Source organism: Chrysemys picta, chromosome 16 (assembly GCF_011386835.1).
Source record: "Chrysemys picta bellii isolate R12L10 chromosome 16, ASM1138683v2, whole genome shotgun sequence".
Lineage (NCBI taxonomy): Eukaryota > Metazoa > Chordata > Testudines > Emydidae > Chrysemys > Chrysemys picta.
Genome location: NC_088806.1, coordinates 4416634 through 4438456, shown reverse-complemented (window position 1 = coordinate 4438456; position 21823 = coordinate 4416634). Strand labels below are relative to the sequence as shown.

The following is a 21823-nucleotide window of genomic DNA, read 5'->3' as shown; positions in this document are numbered from 1 at the left end:
TGCAGTTTACCCCTGACCCCTCCCTTGCTCCAGATGGAAAGCAGGAAACCGTCCATGTATCAGACGTACGTGGCGAAGTGGTCCAGGTTTGCCAGGTGGGCGAGGGAGTGGGGAGTATCCCCCTCCGCCGCACCTCTCCAGTTTATCCTGGACTACCTCTTATCCCTTAGGGCCCAGGGACTGGCACCTGCCTCGGTCAGGGTGCACCTGGTGGCCATATCGGCCTTTCACCCGCCGGTGCAAGGCCTCTCGATCTTCTCCCACTCAATGACCTCCCGTTTCCTGAAGGGCCTTGACCGTTCGTTCCCGTACGCTAGGCCCCCGTGCCGCAATGGGACCTCAACCTGGTCTTGTCCCATCTCACGGGCCCCCTCTTTGAACCCCTGGCCACGTGTTCCTGGTCGCACCTCTCGTGGAAGGTGGCCTTCCTTGTGGCGATCACGTCGGCCCGACGTGTCTCGGAGCTCAGGGCCTTGACCTCAGAACCCCCCTGTACAGTTTTCCATAGGGATAAAGTCCAGCTCTGCCCACACCCGGCGTCCTTCCTGAAGGTGGTCTCCACCTTCCATATGGAGCAGAGCATCTTCCTCCCCTTGCTCTGTCCCAAGCCCCACTCCTCTAACGAGGAACGCCGCCTCCACACGCTCGATGTGCGTAGGGCGTTGGCTTTTTATCTGGATCAGACTAAGCCGTTCCGGAAATCCTCTCAACTCTTCATTGCCTCGGCCAAGCGGGCTAAGGGGCAGCCTATCTCCACCCAGCGGCTTTCCCGCTGGATCACCTCGTGCATACGCACGTGCTATGTTCTGGCAGGGATTGCCCCACCACCGATTGTCAAGGCACACTCTGCGAGGGCTCAGGCCTCATAGGCTGCCTACATCATCCATGTCCCCATCCAGGACATTTGTAGGGCGGCCACGTGGGCCTCAGTTCACACATTTACTTCGCATTACGCGATCATCTCCCAGTCTAGGGATGACGCCGGGTTCGGCAGGGCGATACTTCGTCCTGAACCTTCGTGAACTCCTACCCACCTCCAGCAGATATTGCTTGGAATCACCTACTGTGGCATACACAGGAGCAATCACTCGAAGAAGAAAGGACAGTTACCTGTTCTGTAACTGGCGTTCTTTGAGATGTGTTGCTCCTGTCTATTCCACACCCCGCCCTCCTTCCCCTCTGTCCGAGTTGTTCGGCAAGAAGGAACCAAGGGTGGGGGGAGCCCATGGCTCCCCTTATAGCGCAATATACAGGCACCACTCCAGGGGCCGCTGCGGTGCTCCCCCAGTACGGGTACTGCTAAGGGAAAAACCTCCAGCACCGGTGCACATGGCGAGCACGCACACCTACCGTGGAATAGACAGGAGCAACACATCTCAAAGAATGCCAGTTACGGAACAGGTAACTGTCCCTTTTACAGATGGGGAAACTGAGGACCAAAGATGTGATGTAATTTGTCCATGTTTGCACAGAGAATAATAGACCCAAACTGGGAACTGAATCCAAATTTTCTGAGTCAGAGCTAGGCCCTTAACCACAAGCCAAGTATTGTCAATTGCATGGCAGAGGCTTCAATGGGAAGTTGCAGAATCTCCTTCATTGGAGGATTTTAAGAAGGGGTTATACAAACACCTGTCCGGGATGGCCTAGGGATATTTGGTCCTGACAGGACACTGGGTTTGATGGCCGTTCTTATGTAACATTGCTAATGGGTAGGTGTGGGGGGAAGGCATCTGTGTGTTTAAGGGGAGAAAGGCTGGAGAACTAACAGTGGGGCTCAGAGAGAGTCCCCCACAGATTGGAGAGATCTCCTGCTGCCCACCATCACCCAGCTGTGGGAAGAACAATTTAGAATTGCTGGGGAAGCCACCTTTAAAAACACAAGTGTAACATGATAAAATTATATTTTAAAAAGATCAAACCCTCCTGAAACCTAGGGTCACAATCACTGGAATGATTTTGTCCTGATATTGTACCGGCTGCAGCCACAAAACGAGTCGAATTACAGTTCAAGTTCGGAGTCAGGGCACACAGAAGAATCTGGAGGCTTTTTATTCCTTAGGTTCTGCCGCCTTATGCTGCTTCCATTCCATTTCAATCCTGCTCCAATATTTATCATTGTGCAAAGCAACGTTAGGCCCTTAAGCTGGGAGAGACCAGAGTAGAGGCTGCATTCATTTAACCTACCAAAAAACAAACAAGCAGAAATGTAGCTTCGGACCAATGTACTCTCCAGGTTCCTCCAGCCCAACCTTCTGCTGATGCACCTCAGCCCTACAGCATTTGAAGCTTGCATTGCTTAAATTCTATGACTGAGGGATTTCAGCTTCCCTTTGTCCAGAGGAAACCTTCACCCCACTCCCAACCAGGTTCTCCTCCATGGGACCACTGTCTTTTCTCTCTATCTAGGACAAGCCTCTATATAAATCCATGGGACACCCACATCTTGAATACTGCGTGCAGATGTGGTTGCTCCATCTCAAAAAAGATGTATTGGAATTGGAAAAGGTTCAGAAAAGGGCAACAAAAACGATGAGGGGTATGGAACGGCTTCCATATGAGGAGAGATTAATTAGACTGGGACTTTTCAGCTTGGAAAAGAGACCACTAGAGGTCTATAAAAGCATGACTGGTGTGGAGAAAGTAGATAAGGAAGTGTTATTTACTCCTGATGACCCAAGAATTAGGGGTCACCAAATGAAATGAATAGGCAGCAGGTTTAAAACAAACCAAAGGAAGTATTTCTTCACACAACCTGTGGAACTCCTTGCCAGAGGATGTTGTAAAGGCCTAACAGCAGCATGGGGGACACATTCCCTGCTCTGAGGGCCAGTTGTGTGCTCCTGGAGGTTGCTGGTTCATAGGGGTCACTTTGCAGCAGGGCCAGATTCTGTGTGTGGGGCAGAGAGAATGCATGCCCTGGACTCAGGGTGCAGAGATACACTCAGCCCTCTCCCCTGCATTGGGTGGGGGGTGCTGCAATCCCCTGCTGGAAGGTCATGGTGGTGGGGGGGCGCTGTGAGCAGCTCAACACCTGACCCTGGTGGTAGAAGTGGTGTGGGGAGCTCCAGGTGTTTCTAGGATCTAGTAGTTCCACCTGCCTGTAAAGTCCAGCTTTCCCCAGCACATTCACTGCAGTGCAGTTGGGTCACTGTTTCCATGGCTGACAGCAAAGAATCGCTCCCGGTTTCCCTTCTATCTATAGCATGATTAGCCTGTGTCGGTGGTTAATGAGGTGGATCTAGTTGTAGAGGGAGGGGGAGGTGCTGATAGGGAGGCTGCCAACCACCATTTTTCCCCTGGGGGAGCTCCAGCCACACGGCAGAAGGAGAAATAACAAGAGTTAAAGCAGCCCGAACCCCCCGAGTCTGGATCAATGTCACAAGTTCCCAGTGTCTCCATGGAAGACAATTTATGATATTGGGCACAGCGGTTCAAGGTCCTTTTTTCCCCTCAACATGGAGTGAACTCAGCTCTTTCCCCATCCCAGAGGCATTCCATGAAATAACAGTAGCAGCATAAAGCAGCCGGGGAGTGACTGGATGTGCCCAGGCCCTCTCGGTTCGTCCTTTGTTTCTGTTGCAGAAGAGAAAGGTTCCATGGAATTTAACACTTTGCTTTGCACAAGGGACAGAGAAAGATCTTGCTGTTCCTGTGTCTGTGCAAAGCAAATTGTGCTTGTGTGTGAAAGAGAGGTGGGAAATGGCCCCTCTACACAGCTGGAATTTAAAAATTCTCTTCCATGGAGACATTGGGAACTTGTGACCTTAATCCAGACTCGGGGGGGTCGCACTCCTTTAACACGTGGTAAAAACATGAACTTGATTCCAGGAAGGGAGAGAGGAGAAGCCTGAAATTGCCTCATTTGCTGTTGCCAGTGGGAGCCAGGGGACAGTGGGAAACTGGAGACATCCCAGGGCTGGGATGAAAGGGGAATGTTGCATGGACTTTTGTCATAACTGTAAAGGGAAGGGTAACAACCCTCCTGTATACAATACTATAAAATCCCTCCTGGCCAGAGGCACCAAAATCCTTTTACCTGTAAAGGGTTAAGAAGCTCACGTAACCTGGCTGAAACCTGACCCAAAGGACCAATAAGGGGACAAGATACTTTCAAATCTTGGGGGTGGGGGGAAGAAAGGCTTTTGTTTGTGCTCTTTGTTTTTGGTGGTGTTCACTCTTGGGACTAAGAGGGACCAGACATCAATCCATGTTCTCCAAATCTTTCTGAACAAGCCTCTCACGTTTCAAACTTGTAAGTAACAGCCAGGCAACGTGTATTAGTTTATCTTTGTTTTCTCAACTTGTGAAGTTTTTTTTGCTAGAGGGAGGTTTATCCCTGTTTTGTTGTAACTTTGAAACCAAGGCTAGAGGGGGTTCCTCTGGGCTCTTTGAATCTGATTACCCTGTAAAGTTATTTTCCATCCTGATTTTACAGAGATGATTTTTACCCTTCCTTTTTAATAAAATCCTTCTGTTAAGAACCTGACTGATTTTTCCATTGTCCAAAGACCCAGGGGTTTGGGTCTTTGATCACTTTGTAACCAATTGGTTAGGAGATTATTCTCAAGCCTCCCCAGGAAAGGGGGTTTAAGGGCTTGGAGGGATATTTTGGGGAAAGAGGAACTCCAAGTGGTCCTTTCCCTGTTTCTTGTTAAATCACTTGGTGGTGGCAGCGTACCAGGTTTTAACCTAAGCTGCTAGACATAAGCTTAGGGGGCTTTCTTGCGGGTCCCCACATCTGTACCCTAGAGTTCAGAGTGGGGAAGGACCCTGAAAACTTTATCATACAGGCCCCAGCCTGCCTCTCAGAGCCCACAGGAGACAGTCTAGAGAAGGGCGAGTCATTTCTCAGCTGCATTCTCAGGAGAAGCCGGTAGCTGTCCTTGACCAGACACCCAGGAGAGCAACCATGGCAGTTCTGCAGAGAACTCTGGCTGCCAGGAGGAGAGTGAGTGCTGGGGGGCTCTGCAGTTTTACAGTGGGGCCAGACCAGTGAGGCTGTCTCAGGAGTCACAGGTGGCTTTGCCAGTGGGTCGGTTCTAGGTCCCATGTTGGGGGGTCACTAGGGACTACAGGATCTGAGGCTGGATAAAATGGAACTGCACAAAAAATCTCCCCCTTTGCTCCAGCTAAAGGCCCTACTTTGGCCTCTCCCCCTTTCATGAAAATCTCCGTCTCTACCCCAGCTCTCAGAAACCCCCCTCTCTCCCATGGGTATTTTCACGGTTTCTTCCTTTTCTCACGGTGTCGTACAAATATTTTTGCCATGGAAATGATCAAGTACATTTAAAATGAGAAAAACAATCAAACACCATCCCTAAATTCACTTCACATCAGGCCCAGGACTTGCACCCCGCAGTTCTTGGGGCTGTGGGCAGAACTGAGCTGCACTGGCAGCAGCGAGGGGGAACGGTTGGGACTGAGCTGTCTGGGGAATATTTTAATCCTTATCTATTTTTCGGAGGATTAAATCAATGCAGCTTCCACTCCTCTGTCTCTCCCCAGGAAATAACGTTTCTGCGTGAAGTACCCAAAACTTTTAACAATAAGAAGTGAAATGAAACGACCACATGATGGTGCCAGAACCTAAGGAATGAGAAGCCCTGTGCTTCTTCAGTGTGCATTGTGCTGAAAAGGGAGGTGTTTTCTCTTTGACTCCCAGCCCCCCTCGCTCTAACACACTAGCCTAGGCCCCACTCCCCCCACACACAATGAGGAATAGAACCCAGGAGTCCTGGCTCCCAGCCCCTCCTGCTCTAACCCACTAGTCCCCACCCCTACCCCCCAACCAGGAATAAAGCCCAGGAGTTCTGACTCGCAGCCTCCACCCCTGAGCTCTAACCACTGGTCCCCACTGTCCTCACATTAGCAGGTTTAGAACCTAGGAGTTTTGACTCTCAGCCCCCCTCCCCGCTCTAGCCCACTAGACCCCACTCCCTGTGACAAAGGAGGAGCTCAGAGACCCCTTTGCTGTCCCCTCACCTCCCTGCCTGTGCTGCACTTGAAACCCAATGGGGTTTCCTTGGGCAGTTCTGAGTCTTGCTCCCAGGAAGGGGGTAATTTTAGGTGCAGATTCCAAATAGCACAATGAACCAGCCAGAAGGGGCAGTAGGTATCGGTGTAGGGGCCATTGAAATAATCATAGCAACGTACTTCAGGGAAACATGTATCGGTGAAGTGTCAGTGAAAGGTCAGAATCTGATAGTGTCAGTGTCACACTAGAGGGCGCTGTGATGGTTTTAAATTTGTCATCCAAACCTAGCCACCACTTAGCACATGTTTCAACCTCTTCTTCTCTTCCTGTTGCTCATTATCAAAGGGGAGAGAGAGAATGAGCAACAGAAACAGAGACCTGTTGACTGAAGCAAACATTTCTTTGCTCCTTGCTTGGCTCTGTCAGTTATTTGAGGAACAAACTCACCCACCACCCACTGTCTCTCCAGGCTTCAATGGGCAGGAAGAGCTCAGCTGTCAGTGGGACTTGGGGAGCTCGGGACATTACTGTGAGCTGGGACCCCAGACTCACTCCCCATCCTGCTCCACCCCATCCTGTGCACCCCTGTGTGATTCCTGATGTAGCTCAAATCCCCCCAGACTTTCCCCCCCAGCTCCCTCTCCTACATTCCCCATCTGGATCTTCAATGCCCCTCACACACTTTCTAAGAACAGAAGAACGGCCATACTGGGTCAGACCAAAGGTCCATCTAGCCCAGTATCCTGTCTTCTGACAGTGGCCAATGCCAGGTGCCACAGAGGGAAGTGATTCATCCCCTGTCGCCCATTCCCAGCTTCTGGCAAACAGAGGCTAGGGACACTTCAGAGCATGGTTTTGCATCCATGCCCATCCTGGCTAATATCCTCCATGAATTTCTCTAGTTCTTTTTTGAACCCCTCCAAAGGGAATGAACAGACAGGTTATCATCAAGTGATCCATGCCCTGTCACCCAATCCCAACTTCTGGCAAACAGAGGCTAGGGACATGATTCCTGCCTATCCTGGCTAATAGCTGCTGATGGACCTATCTTCCATGAATCTATCTAGCTCCCTTTTGAACCCCGTTATAGTATTGGCCTTCACAACACCCTCTGGCAAGGAGTTCCAGAGGTTGAGAGTGCATTGCGTGAAAAAATACTTTCTTGTTTTTATTTTAAACCTGCTACCTATTAATTTCATTTGGTGGCCCCTTGTTCTTGAATTATGAGAAGGAGTAAATAACACTTCCTTATTTACTTTCTCCACACCAGTTATGATTTTATAGACCTCTATCATATCCCCCCTTAGTTGCCTTTTTTCCAAGCTGAAAAGTCCCAGTCTTATTAATCTCTCCTCATGCGGAAGCCGTTCTATACCCCAATCATTTTTGTTGCCCTTTTCTGAACCTTTTCCAATTCCAATATATCTTTTTTGAGCTGGGGTGACCACATCTGCACGCAGTATTCAAGGTGTGGGCTTACCATGGATTTATATAGAGGCAATATGATATTTTCTGTCTTCTTATCTATCCCTTTCTTGATGATTCCCAACATTCTGTTCACTTTCTTGACTGCCGCTGCACACTGAGTGGATGTTTTCAGAGAACTATCCACAGTGACTCCAAGATCTCTTTCTTGAGTGGTAACAGCTAATTTAGACCCCATCATTGTGTGTATATATATAGTTATATTGTATAGTCATCTCTTTTCCAAGTTGTATAGTACATATGTATAGTTATATTGTATATATAGTTGTATATGTATAGTCGTCTCTTTTCCAAGTTGAAAAGTCCCAGTCTTATTAATCTCACCTCATATGGAAGCTGTTCCATGCTCCTCATCATTTTTTGTTGCCCTTCTCTGTACCTTTCCCAATTCCAATATATCTTCTTTGAGATGCGGCAACCACATCTGCATGCATATTCAAGATGTAGGTGTGTGTAGCAAGGGGGCATGTCCCAGCTGCCCTCCCCCATCTCTCCACGGTGGGCAGAGCCAGGACACCCACATGTGCCCTGACGCAAGCAGAGCGGTGGGAGAGGAACCGGAAGTACAAAAGGCAATACCTCCAGCTCAGTTGGAGACGAGTCACCAGAGGGGAAGGATGTCTCCCTCCTGTCCTGGGCTGGGACGTGGTGCAGTCGGGTGGCCCCGCATCCCCCTACCCCTGCCATCCCACCCCTGGGTTGGCAGCCTCCCCGACATAGGCCAAGAGACCTGTGTTTGTTGGCAGTCTGCCAGAGCCAGAACCCCCCAGCCCTGTTTGAGGGTCTGGGCATACAGACGCAGTATTGATCTGTCCTGAATACAGGCCAGAGCCTCCTGACTTTGCTGCCCTGCCCTGCCTGAGGGCCGGCGCTTATGGACACTGCTGCCCTACCCTGATTGTAGGTCAGAGGCTCTAAGTGTTTGGTGCCCCACCCTGTCAGAGGGCCAGGGCCCCCTACCCTCAGTACTGTGCTACCCCGCAGAGTTAGGGTGCTAATTCCCCCCGAACTGGGCCCTACCAGGGAACTTGTAGCAAGGGGGCGTGGCCTCCCTCCCAGACGGATGGAGGGACAGCTGCAAACGCCTTCCAGCCTACCATGGATTGATATAGAGGCAATCGGATCTTTTCTGTCTTCTTATCTATCCCTTTCCTGATGGGGTCAGCATCCTGTTATCTTCCTAGAAACCTGACCTGTCTCCCCAGGTCCATTTCCCCAGGCTCCTGAAATCATCAGATTCTCTACTGCATCTTCGTGAGCAAGAAATTCTTTTTGTTACCAGAAACTCCCCTGAGCTGCTGAGGGGTCCCTCCTCCAGTTTACACTGTTGACCTAATTTAGCAGTGAAGACAAGCCCTCACAGGGAGAGGAGCAGGCAGCTGTTTTTTTTCACAGCTGGTAGTGTGGCTGAGTGGTCTAAGGCGCTGAATTAAAGCTCCAGTCTCTTTGGAGGTGTGGGTTTGAATCCCACCACTGTCAACTCTTTAGCTACTCTGAACTTCCTGTGGATACAGAATGGAGCTTCAGTCCCTATTTCCAGGGCGTCTTACCCCTGGATCCTTTAACCCCAGACCCTCCCCATCAGTTATTTCCCTCTTGCCCTCTCCTCCACTCCCTGGCTCCCCATCTAGGCATCCCTCTAGTTTAAAACTGACAGCCAGCACCCTAGTACTGGAGCGCATTTCACATCACTAGCAAAGTCCAGCACTGGACATTATATCCTTATTGGGTTACAGATAGCTGGGCTTGAAGAGGAGTTTGACTTTTGGGGGGTAGGGAATTTTTCGGGGGGGGGGGGGGAACAGAAAGGAAATTGTGTGAGATGGGGAGAAAAGGCCATTTCAGTTACTGCCACTACACATCTGGCATTTATTTTCACCGAAAAGGCCCTGCTCACTGCTGCTGTGGAGGGTTTAGGCCTGGGTGTCCCCCCGCCACCTCCTCTCCTCTTCTCCCGGGCCCCTTTAAAAACTTCGGTGCCTTTTAGATGTTTAAGAAACACAGATATGAGCTGCACTCCCTGCTGTCAAGATTTTGCAGTAGCACAAATCTGCTTTGCAGCGCATGAAACTGACTTTGCAGAACCCCCCCCCCCATATCCCACCCCCCAACCTCCCGTATTACTGAGCATTGTCAGTATCACTTGACCGAAGACTTTATAGGAATCGTTGGGGGATAAACCATCGGAAAAGAAAATTAATACAATTCCCTTCCCAAAACAGTCATGGGGAGATTGATAACCTGGGTGTCTGAAAATGGATGTCCCAGTACCTGGTGGCTGATAGTAGTACAGGCACCTTAGATTTCACTGTCTAGATAAGATCTCAGCTTTATATCAGTGATAGAATCGTAGGACTGGAAGGGATCGCCAGAGGGCCCCTGCACTCCTGGCAGGACTAAGTATTATCTCGATATCTAGACCAGTGGTTTCCATCCTTTTTTATGCACAAGATCACTTTTTGAATTTAAGGGCAACCCAGGATCGACCCCTTCCCCAAAACCCCACCCCGCTCACTCCATCTACCCCTTCCATCGCTCACTCTCCCCCACCCTCATTCACTTTCACCAGGCTGGGATTGGGGTTTGGGAGGGGGTGCGGGCTCTGGGCTGCGGCTGAGGGGTTTGCAGAGTGGGAGGGGACTCCGGGCTGAGCCTGGGGTAGGGGGTTGGGGTGAGGGGTGCAAGCTCTGGGAGGGAGTTTGAGTGCAGGAGGGGGCTCTGGGCAGCGGCAGGGTGTTGGGGTGCAGGAGGTATGGGAGAGGGTCTGGGCAGGGGGAGGGGGTTTGGGGTGCTGGCTCTGGGAGGGGGGTCAGGGCTGGGGCAGGGGGGTTCAGGGGGCAGGAGGGGTATGGGGTGCTGACTCTGGGAGGGGGGCAGGGCTGGGGCAGGGGGGTTCAGGGGGCAGGAGGATGTATGGGGTTCTGGCTCTGGGAGAGGGGTCAGGGCTGGGGCAGGGGGCTTTGGGGGCAGGAGGGGTATGGGGTGCTGGCTCTGAGAGTGGGGTCAGGGGACAGGAGGGGTATGGGGTGCTGGTTCTGGGAGGGGGGTCAGGGCTGGGGCAGCGAGGTTCAGGGTGCAGGAGGGTGTATGGGTACTGGCTCTGGGAGGGGGGTCTGGGCTGGGGCAGGGAGGTTCAGGGTGCAGGAGGGTGCTGGGGTGCTGGCTTTGGGAGGGGGCCAGGAGGTCCAGGGGGCAGAAGGTATGGGGTGCTGGCTCTGGGAGGGGGGTCTGGGCTGGGGGTTGGGGTGCAGGAGGGGGTATGGTGTGCTGGCTCCAGGAGAGGGGCAGGGCTGGGGCAGGGGGGTTCAGGGTGCAGGAGGGGATATGGGGTGCTGGCTCTGGGAGGGGATTCAGGGCTAGGGCAGGGGGGTTCAGGGTGTAGGAGGGGGTATGGGGTGCTGGCTCTAGGAGAGGGATCAGGGCTGGGGGGTTCGGGGTGCAGGAGGGAGTATGGGGTACTGGCTTCAGGAGGCGGGGGTCAAGACTGGGGTGCGGTCTCCTTCCGGGCAGCACTTACCTCAGGGGACTCCAGGTCGGCGGCGCAGGGAGGCTAAGGCAGGCTCCCTGCCTGCCCTGACCCCATGCCACTCCCGGAAGGGACCAACGTGCCTCTGCGGCCCCTGGGGGGGACCAGGGGGGACCAGGGGGCATATGGCTCCGCACGCTGCCCCTCTTTGGAGGCAGCGCCCCCACAGCTCCCATTGGCTAGGAACGGGGAACTGTGGCCAATGGGAGCTGAGGGGGTGGTGCTTGCAGGCAGGAGCAGTGTGCATAGATTCCTTCCGCCCCCCCCCCCCCCCCCGCCGTCTTCCCTCAAACCGGGCCACTTCTGCGAGCAGCTGGGAGAGTCTCTAGGATCAACCAGTTAGTGACCACTAGAGTAGACTGATCTGTACTAGTTTTTCTAAAATCCAAGGTGAGATTAAATAAGAGAATATAAAATAAAAGCCAAAATGACACTTTGATTTTTTGAAAAGTAAGAGGCGGTTCGGTTCACAATTGCTCCTAAAACGTTATCCTGCCTGTTAAACAGTGTAGAGTGCTGGACGTACTCATTCTAGCCCCAGGGTACTTCATAATTTGGTAGCATTTAAATAAAATCAACTGAGTTCTACCAGTTAGTATGTTTCCTTTCATATTGTTGAAGATAAACTTGGATTTGAATGGCTATTTCATGCAGAATATAAATGTCTAAAATGCTTGGTGGTTCAACTAGTTACCCTGCATAACTATGGTACTAAGTAGAGTTCAGGGCATGATCAATTTTTGTTTGTGTAAAGAAAATTAATCCTGTATTTAGAACCAGTAAATTGTTCTCCCATGCTGCAATGATTTCAGTTAACTGAATGCCAGCCTAAGGAAGCATACAGCCAGGCAATAGGAAATCATTTATATCTGGTAGCTACAGCTGATATTATATAAAACAGCAGAAACAGGAACATGACAATGCATATAAATAACATGTCTCAGTCCTTACCCACTGTTAAGGTTTTTCTTTCTAGGTATTTTCAAGCATAGCTGCCTCAACTGAAGCTGAAGCTCGAATCTTTTGGCTTGGACTGATTATCTGTCCCATTATTTGGACAGTGTTCTCTTTTAGCACTTCGTTTTCCTTGAAGTTGACAAGGCTGGTAAGCATGAGGTAACTGCATCTGAGCTGGGGGTGATAAGTACAGTGAAGGGGACAGGAGCAGAAAAACAAGTCTATTAAAAACATAGGTTTAAGTTAGATTCCCTAGGAAGTGAGAATTTAAGTTAGAAGATTTCAATGACAGCTTCAAGAAGGTGTAGAGCAGGCTTCTGTTCCCAAACTGAAGTGAATCCCTTAGGCCTGGCACAGACTGTATAATTCCTTACTCTGCACCCCCACTAGGTTCTGGTCAATCAGCCCTTTTCTCCTAAGTCAAATGTTTCTGCTGGAAGCCACCACTGCAGCTTCAGTTCAGCAAACTCCACCTATGCAATACCCCAAGCTAAAACGCTATTTGTTCCAGAGAAACCACTCTGCAGTTGGATTTCACTTTTCATAGAATCATAAAATATCAGGGTTGGAAGGACTACAGGAGGTCATCTAGTCCAACCCCCTGCTCAAAGCAGGACCAATCCCCAACTAAATCATCCCAGCCAGGGCTTTGTCAAGCCTGACCTTAAAAACCTCCAAGGAAGGAGATTCCACCACCTCCCTAGGGAACCCATTCCAGTGCTTCACCACCCTCCTAGTGAAATAGTGTTTCCTAATATCCAACCTAGACCTCCCCCACTGCAACATGAGACCATTGCTCCTTGTTCTGTCATCTGCCACCACTGAGAACAGCTGAGCTCCATCCTCTTTGGAACCCCCTAGGGTTACCATACATCCGGATTTTCCCGGACATGTCCGGCTTTTTGGGCTCCAAATCCCCGTCCGGGGGGAAATCCCAAAAAGCAGGACATGTCCGGGAAAATCCGGACATGCGGGGCCAGCGGTGCGGGTGCTCGGGGGCCGGGCCGGCGGTGCGGTGCCGGGCCGGGGACTCCGGGGCTGGGCCGGCGGTGCCGGGGGCCGGGACAGCGGTACGGTGCCGAGGGCTGGGCTGGGGACCGGCGGTGCGGTGCTGGGGGCCCGGGGGCCCGGGGGCCGGGCCGGGGACCGGCAGTGCTGGGCGGGCCGGGGGTGCTCGGCCGGGCCCGGGGCCGGCACCCCAGGGCTCGAGCCGACCCAGGCTGGAAACGCCGGGGGGGCCAGCCTGGGCCGCGCCTCCTCCCCCCACACCCCCCTTACCTGCTTCAGGCTTCCCACGAATCAAATGTTCGCAGGAAGCAGGGGAGGGGGCGGAGACTTTGGGGAAGGGGCGGAGTTGGGGCAGGGGGCGGGGCTGGGGCCCCGTGGAGTGTCCTCCTTTTGGAGGCACAAAATATGGTAACCCTAGAACCCCCCCTCAGGTAGCTGAAAGCAGCTATCAAATCCCCCCTCATTTTTCTCTTCTGGAGACTAAACAATCCCAGTTCCCTCAGCTTCTCCTCATAAGTCATGTGCTCTAGACCCCTAATCATTTTTGTTGCCCTCCGCTTGACTCTTTCCAATATTTCCACATCCTTCTTGTATTGTGTGGCCCAAAACTGGACACAGTACTCCAGATGAGGCCTCACCAATGTTGCATAGAGGGGAACAATCACGCCCCTCGATCTGCTGGCAATGCCCCTACTTATACAGCCCAGAATGCCATTAGCCTTCTTGGCAACAAGAACATACTGTTGACTCATATCCAGCTTCTCGTCCACTGTGACCCCTAGGTCCTTTTCTGCAGAACTGCTACCTAGCCATTCGGTCCCTAGTCTGTAGCAGTGCATAGGATTCTTCCGTCCTAAGTGCAGGACTCTGCACTTGTCCTTGTTGAACCTCATCAGGTTTCTTTTGGCCCAATCCTCTAATTTGTCTAGGTCCCTCTGTATCTGATCCCTACCCTCCAGCATATCTACCACGCCTCCCAGTTTATTGTCATCTGCAAACTTGATGAGAGTGCAGTCCACACCATCCTCCAGATCATTAATAAAGATATTAAACAAAACCGGCCCCAGGACCGACCCTTGGGGCACTCCGCTTGAAACTGGCTGCCAACTAGACATGGAGCCATTGATCACTACCCGTTGAGCCCGACGATCTAGCCAGCTTTCTATCCACCTTACAGTCCATTCATCCAGCCCATATTTCTTTAACTTGGCGGCAAGAATACTGTGGGAGACTGTATCAAAAGCTTTGCTAAAGTCAAGGAATAACACATCCACTGCTTTCCCCTCATCCACAGAGCCAGTTATCTCATCATAGAAGGCAATTAGGTTAGTCAGGCACGACTTCCCCTTGGTGAATCCATGCTGACTGTTCCTGATCACTTTCCTCTCCTCTAAGTGTTTCATAATTGATTCCTTGAGGACCTGCTCCATGATTTTTCCAGGGACTGAGGTGAGGCTGACTGGCCTATAGTTCCTCCTTTTTCCTTTTTTAAAAATGGGTACTACATTAGCCTTTTTCCAGTCATTCGGGACCTCCCCCGATCGCCATGAGTTTTCAAAGATGATGGCCAATGGCTCTGCAATCACATCCGCCAACTCCTTTAGCATCCTCGGATGCAGCGCATCCGGCCCCATGGATTTGTGCTCATCCAGTTTTTCTAAATAGTCCTGAACCACTTCTTTCTCCACGGAGGGCTGGTCACCTCCTCCCCATACTGTGCTGCCCAGTCCAGCAGTCTGGGAGCTGACCTTGTTTGTGAAGACAGAGGCAAAAAAAGCATTGAGTACATTAGCTTTTTCCACATCCTCTGTCACTAGGTTGCCTCCCTCATTCAGTAAGTGGCCCACACTTTCCTTGACTTTCTTCTTGTTGCTAACATACCTGAAGAAACCCTTCTTGTTACTCTTAACATCTCTTGCTAGCTGCAACTCCAAGTGCGATTTGGCCTTCCTGATTTCACTCCTGCATGCCTGAGCAATATTTTTATACTCCTCCCTGGTCATTTGTCCAATCTTCCACTTCTTGTAAGCTTCTTTATTGCGTTTAAGGTCAGCAAGGATTTCACTGTTAAGCCAAGCTGGTCGCCTGCCATATTTACTATTCTTTCTACACATCGGGATGGTTTGTTCCTGCAACCACAATAAGGATTCTTTAAAATACAGCCAGCTCTCCTGGACCCCTTTGCCCTTCATGTTATTCTCCCAGGGGATCCTGCATGTCTTCTTGGGACTTGGATAATATTTGTACTAACATCCTTTCACCACCCAGCCTCCTGGTCTCCATGGCTTGCACCAGACCACTCTGTCACACTGCGTCATTTAATGTTTTGGCAGGCCTTCCTGGAAATAAGCAGTTGCTGCTTATTGTCAATACCACCATACTGGCCTTTCTAGGGCTGTAATGTAACAAGTTATATAGCAGGACTCATACGTGCTTGCCGCCGCTTCCCGCAGCTCCCATTGGCCACTGGGAGCAAACTGTGGCCACTGGGAGCTGCCGGGGGCCATGCCTGCAAACTGTCAACATCAGCAAAACGTCTTGCGCCCCGCAATCAGTTTGAAATGAGGCCTTTTAAACTTCAGTTACAGTTACTGGTTCCAAAATAAGATCGTTTTCTAGAAAATGTCTGAGAAGTACTTTGCACTTCTCTATCTAGTTGTCTAATGAACATCAGAAAATTAATATTGGTAGTACTGTCTTCCAAAGACAGTACTACCAATAATAGTGTTCTTCAGTTCATTAGACAACTAGATAGAGAAGTGCAAAGTACTATACTTAGGAAGGAAAAATCAAATTCACAGCTACGCCCTAGGGAATAACTGCCTAGGCCGTAGCACTGGTGAGAAGGATCTGGGTGTCGCAGGTTGAATATGAAATGACAGTGCAATGCAGTTGCAAAAACCATTAATATTCTGGGGTGCATTAACAGGAGTGTCATATATAAGACACAGGAGGCAATTGCCCCCACTCTGTTTGGCACTGGTGAGGCCTCAGCTGGAGTACTGGGTCCAGTACTGGGCGCCACACATTAGGAAAGACTTGGACCTATCACCATTTCAGAACCAAATAAGCACCATTTTTTCCATGCATTGTGGGGAAAGTAACCAGGTAACTTTTCTAAATTGTTTAGAAAACCTGACCCTTGAGGAATTGTTAAAAAAACTGGGCATGTTTAGTCTGGAGAGAAGACAACAGATGGGGGGGAACCTGTTATGTCTTCAGATTTGTCAAGGGCTGTTATAAAGAGGACAGTGATCAATTGTTCTCCATGTCCACTGAATGCAGGACAAGAAATAATGGGCTTAATCTGCAGCAAGGGAGATTTAGGTTAGATATTAGGAAAAAAACTTCGATTATAGGGATAGTTAAGCTCTGGACAAGGCTGCCAAGAGGTCGGGAAGCCCCATTGTTGGAGATTTTTAAGAACAGGTTAGACAAGCATCTGTCAGGGATGGTCTACATCTGGTTCGTTCAGTCTCAGCACAGGGGGCTGGACTTGATAAACTCTCCCTCCAGCCTGCCTACATTGCTAGGATTCTTAAAGCTGACCTATTAGAAAATGTTTACCAAATAGTCGTGCTACTAAAATGATGCTGTTGACGTCACTAGGCCTCACCCTAAGTAACTCGGGAGAGTGGAAGGCCACAAAGTGTCAATGAAGCCTTCCTGCACTAGGCCTAAGTGAACCAAACTCTATCCTTCCATGTTTAAACTCTAATCAACCTCAAAAGCCAGGTGCAATTGGAATATGTAAGCAACCAGTTATCTGTGTGCAACCCCCTGCTCAAGCGGTAATAATGAGGCCTGCATGTTTCTTGCTGAAGGGAAAAAGGACAAGATAAAGAAGTTGCTAACAAGCTAGGCTTATAGCTGCCAAGAATGATTTAACTGCTTAAATGTAATCGTTATTTGCTTAGTAACTATTACCAGGGACGGGAGGGGTAGAGGGAGGAATGGGGGGGGGGGAGAAAGGGAGGGCTAGAGCGGAAAGTGGGGGGGTGAGGCTTAACTGCAAAACGTATAAAAGAAGAAAAACTGTTCCTGTTAGTGTGCTTGATCTGAGACGTGCCTGTCTCCTAGCACCGCTTTAGGATCCCAAATAAACTTTGTTTGCTTCTCCCCCTGGTGGTTTATTGGCACGAAGCACACCGGTCAACGAACCCACTGTTGCTTTGCCTCGGGCACTCTGTGCTGGCAACAATGCTTTCTGCAGAGGTTAGCACATCTTCTAAACAGTACTCTTAAGTCTTTCATAAACGTGCAAATTACTATAGACCCTCCTTTGTAGGTAAAGGGGCAGTGCCATTCAAGGGTAAATTCAATTAAAGGTCTTGTAAATAGCTGGTAGTAAGAATTTGGCTGTGAATGTCTTAAAATGAAGGGAACATGACTGGATATAGATTTAAAGTTACTCTTTGGAGTCAGACTGATGTCTTATAGTTTGGCACAAAGCACTGACAAAATGGGTCCAGCTGGAAGGAGTGAGACCAGAGCTGGGAGGAGGAGGAGGGGAAATGATGTCCATCCTCAAAATGTTAAATGAGACTTCCCAAAATAAGGTGAATCTGTCAGTGGTAGGAAGGGATGTTACTGGTTATTTAAACTTCCTAAAATGCAAGTTTTAATTTATTTTAAAGTAATTTCTTTTGCTCTTACATTAAGCAGAATTATTTTGTCCATACTAAGCTGTTGATTGTCTATAGCCTCATAGAGAGACAAGTTGGCTGAGGTAATACCTTTTATTGGGCCAACTTCTGCAGGCTCTTGTGATAGCAGCTGAAGGGAGATTCTAGCTAACTTATATGGCTACATCCACTGTAAATTAGGAGGGGGGGAAAGCATCAGCAAGTTAACTTCAAGGTTTTTGTCACCACAGATGTTTCACAGGGTTGTATTAAGGTTAGTTATTCTCAATAGCCGCATCATGTATGTGTTTTCCACAGCAGCTTTTTTAGGAATTGGGCATTATGCTGATTTACACTTTGATAGACATGAATGAGGAGTTTGGGAATTGCGCGGACTAACTGCTGCACTGCAAAAGAGTAAGTGTGACCTGAACAGAGAAGCCAAAAGGACCCATTGACAAGGACTGCTTTGCAATAAATGAAGGTATTTCCTTGAAAAGTGGCCTGTAAAAAGGGCCTATAAAATTGTCCTGGTATTTGTTTGAGTTCTGTTCATGGTACAAGAAAATATCTTACTGCTGCTGCTACATTCTTTTCTTTTATGGATGTGGATGGCAAAGACCAACAAATCAATTTCTACTTTCCCAAAAGAGGCAGAATTGAGTGGCTCAAGAAAATAAGCACCATTTTTTCCCATGCAGTGTGGAAAAAGTGACCATGTAACTTTTCTAAATTGTCTGCATGCCTGAGGTCTAAAAGAATTAGACAATATTGTGACTGGTTCGGTCACAGAGACCCCCTTGGGACTGTCACCTGATGTGCTGAAACTACCTCTGAGCCCGTTTTCTTTGCCAGCTTGGGCCTCCAGAACCCCGTGTTGTTGAGCCAGACACACTAGCCTGCTACAACACAGACCCAGGGTCTGAACCACACCCCCAAAGCTGCAGACTTAACTGAAAACAGCTCAGCAAGTGCTCCTGTCTCCAGCACCCAGACACCCAGCTCCCAATGGGGTCCAAACCCCAAATAAATCCGTTTCACTTTGTATAAAGCTTATCCAGGGTAAACTCAAATTGTCCACCCAGGGTAAACTCAAATTGTCCACCCTCTATAACATGGATAGAGAGATATGCACAGCTGTTTGCTTCCCCAGGTATTAATCACTTACTCTGGGTTAGTTAATAAACAAAAGTGATTTTATTAACTATAAAAAGGAGGATTTAAGTGGTTTCAAGTAATAACAGACAGAACAAAGTAAGTTACCAAGCAAAATAAAACAAAACACGCAAGTCTAAGCCTAATACATTTAAGAAACTGAATACAGGTAAATCTCACCCACAGAGATGTTCCAATAAGCTTCTTTCACAGACTAGGCTCCTTCCTAGTCTAGGCCCAATCCTTTCCCTGGTACAGTTAGTTAGTTCCAGCTCAGGTGGTAACTAGGGGATTTCTCATGACTGGCAGCCTCCTTTGTTCTGTTCCACCTGCTTTTATCTCTTTGGCACAAGGCGGGAATCTTGTGTCTCTCTTGGTTTCCACCCCTCCTTTTAAATGGAAAAGCACCAGGTTTAAGATGGATTCCAGAATCATGTGACCTCGTCAGATGTCCTGTGAGACCTCATTCTTCATCCCGTACACAGGAAGGCTTGCAGGTAAACAGCCATTTACAGCCAATTGTCCTAGTCAATAGGAGCCATCAAGATTCTAAACCACCATTAAGAGTTAACTTCATATTTCTAGTTTTAGATACAAGACTGATGCATACATACAAATAGGATGACCACACTCAGTAGGTTATAAGCTTTGTAATACCTTACAAGAGACCTTTTGCATAAAAGCACATTCCAATTACATTATATTCCCATTCCAAGCGTATTTTCATAAAGCATATGGAGTGCAACGTCACAAACGTGTTTTATAACAAACCCACTGTGTGCTCTTGTGTTACCGCCCTGGAATAGTTAAGATTAAGATTTTGTAAAGTACATTAGAGGCGGCAACAAAAATAACTGAGAAATGATTGCAGTAGATGTTCTAGATACTAATGCTGGAGCAGCGTTAGATTAGTAGAACATCGTCTTTAGATTTCTTGTGTTCATTCTACAGGAGAGAGAAGAAGAAATTCAGGGAATGGATGTCCTGAAGGATATGGAAATACATAACCACTAGGTGACTGTGTAAGTTGAGGACTGATATTGGAAAAATGGATAAGCAATAAGACAACATTTATTAAGTAACACTATTCTAGAGCATCAACTCTGTCTGAACAAGAGTAAAGAATTGTGTGGTCAAAACATGTCAAACTCAGATTTTTAGTGATGAGTTCCTTGGTTGCAGTTATAAGCTAACATAAAAAGGCAATGTGTGCAGGAAGGAAAATTTCAATTTTTACTTAAAACAGGCCAAAGACTAGCTTTATATCCTATGAAAATAATTCCTTGCTTCTGTTTGAGAAGTTAATACAGAATTTGTTTGATAATGATTGGGGTCATTTTAGTCATTAAGATAAAAGCCTCTGGAGGATTCCTGATTTCTGGATGTTTCTAATACTCAGTTCTGTGATATTCATACTACATAGATCAGGGAGCATAATTTCAGTAGTGTAATATAAAAGATAGCTGCAATTTTCCTACAGAATGTGCTACTCATTTCTCAGAGATTGGGAGGTTTAACCATTGGACAAGTCAAAAGACTTGTTAACACTCAGGATGCGAATATCTTTCTTGAGAGTGCAGAGTAGGGTAGTTACCCATCCCCTTTTTCTTTCCTCCCTTTGGCTAATTTCTGTCATGAAGGAGGGGGGTCTGGAATCAGAGATTGGGTTGAGGAGAGCAGAGGAAAGGCCCATTTGAGAGGGATTTCTGGCAACACAGCACTTAATTTATTTGTAGGAGTTTAATTCACCAAGTAAAATAAAGCCTGAACACTGACTTATTTCCTTGCTATAAATCAAGTAGGCAGCAAGCTCCCTCAAGTCAACTCATTCTGTTCTGCAGTCACACACACAAGTTTATATTGATTTTAATTTGAAGGCAAATGCAGTTTATTTTCCCTTGACACTTGCCCTCTAATTTCTTGTATTACAAACAAGGAAACTAATGTTAACTTAAAGTAAAAAAAAAAAAGGTTAGTAATTTGTTCCCACTAGGCTGAAACTTATTTTTCTTTTCCCAGACACTCTGATCACAAAAGAGGAGACAATCCTAAATTTAAGTGACTGCACTCTAAACATGGAACTCTACTAATCAAAGAAAAAGATGTCCAAGTGATCTCATCCAATGAAACACAGCATGGAAATGCACACTACAATTAATCCTCAAATGAAGGAGGCTTGAAAATACTAATTTAAAAAGACTCAGGTAAATGTTCCAATGAAAATATGTATTTAATATACAAGAGTTTCTGAAGAAAGTCTATTTGAACATCTTTGAAGATTAATTTCACTAACGACATACGCAAGATTACAGGTATCACAAAATTCTGCGTTTAGATTTCACCTCTGATGCACTAAGTGACTTATTTCTATAAACTTATAACAAAGCTTTGAGACATCAGGTGGACTAGATGTTCAAATATTATGGTGATCGCACACAAGAACAGGAATGTAAAGCAAGGACATTAACTTAAAAATTATTTATTTGCAATACAGAAAGGGAGCACAAATCTTTACATTCTTCCTACTGATTCATGACAATTGTTGCTTTCCTATAATTAACTGCACATTTATTCCATTCCTTGGTTAGATAGTTTTTCTTGAGAGTGGTGTAGGGCACAATATTCTTGAATCCCTGCAAAGAGGCAAAAACAAGGTAGTAGTGAACTTATTTTATGTACTGTTGATCACTGCATGGATCTATTGCCTGCTGTGGGCATAAGTCACAAAATTTTGTCTGTCATATTACCCTAACTTATATTTGAAATGGTTTAAAGAATTTTAGACCCATTTTTCTTCTGCTATTTGAATACTTTCTGCATTTTGTACATTTGCTCTTCCAGAAGAGTAAGAGTGACATATTCAAAACTTCACTCACTGGTAAACTACCAAATTCCATTTAAGAAATGCCTGCTCATAGAAAGTTAGCAAAACTATTTTATTTTGTCAGTAAGAGTACATGATGTATTTGCTGGAACTCAATGAAGGTCAAAAGAAAGCCACACTTATTTTAGTTACCTGGAGTTAACTAGCTATCATTTTAACATAATTTAATTGTTTAAAATATAAGTGGCTGAAGTAATTTGAGACAA

General features: G+C 47.8%; 1 protein-coding gene, 1 long non-coding RNA gene and 1 other non-coding gene across 5 annotated transcripts in view; 2 read left to right on the top strand and 1 right to left on the bottom strand.

Annotated features, from left to right (window-relative positions):
- The first annotated feature begins 8859 nt into the window (after positions 1-8859).
- TRNAF-AAA (transfer RNA phenylalanine (anticodon AAA)) lies at positions 8860-8941 on the top strand. The gene has a single exon. It is a non-coding gene; the product is annotated as a tRNA-Phe (tRNA).
- A 2309-nt stretch (positions 8942-11250) lies between these two features.
- On the top strand, positions 11251-19963 carry LOC135975979 (uncharacterized). Of its 2 annotated transcripts, none has more exons than XR_010593208.1 (2): positions 11251-12104; positions 17900-19963. It is a non-coding gene; the product is annotated as an uncharacterized LOC135975979 (long non-coding RNA). The 2 variants fall into 2 exon arrangements; XR_010593207.1 differs by having other exon boundaries at positions 17897-19963.
- The window catches only part of LOC101941939 (cytosolic Fe-S cluster assembly factor nubp1-A-like), a 24769-nt gene continuing 21698 nt past the window's right edge, over positions 18753-21823 (bottom strand). For both annotated transcript variants that reach the window (XM_065570116.1, XM_065570115.1), the window contains one exon: positions 18753-21366. In XM_065570116.1, coding sequence (XP_065426188.1) covers positions 21302-21366 — 65 coding nt within the window. In that variant the 3' untranslated portion in view covers positions 18753-21301. The remainder of the gene's footprint in view (positions 21367-21823) is intronic.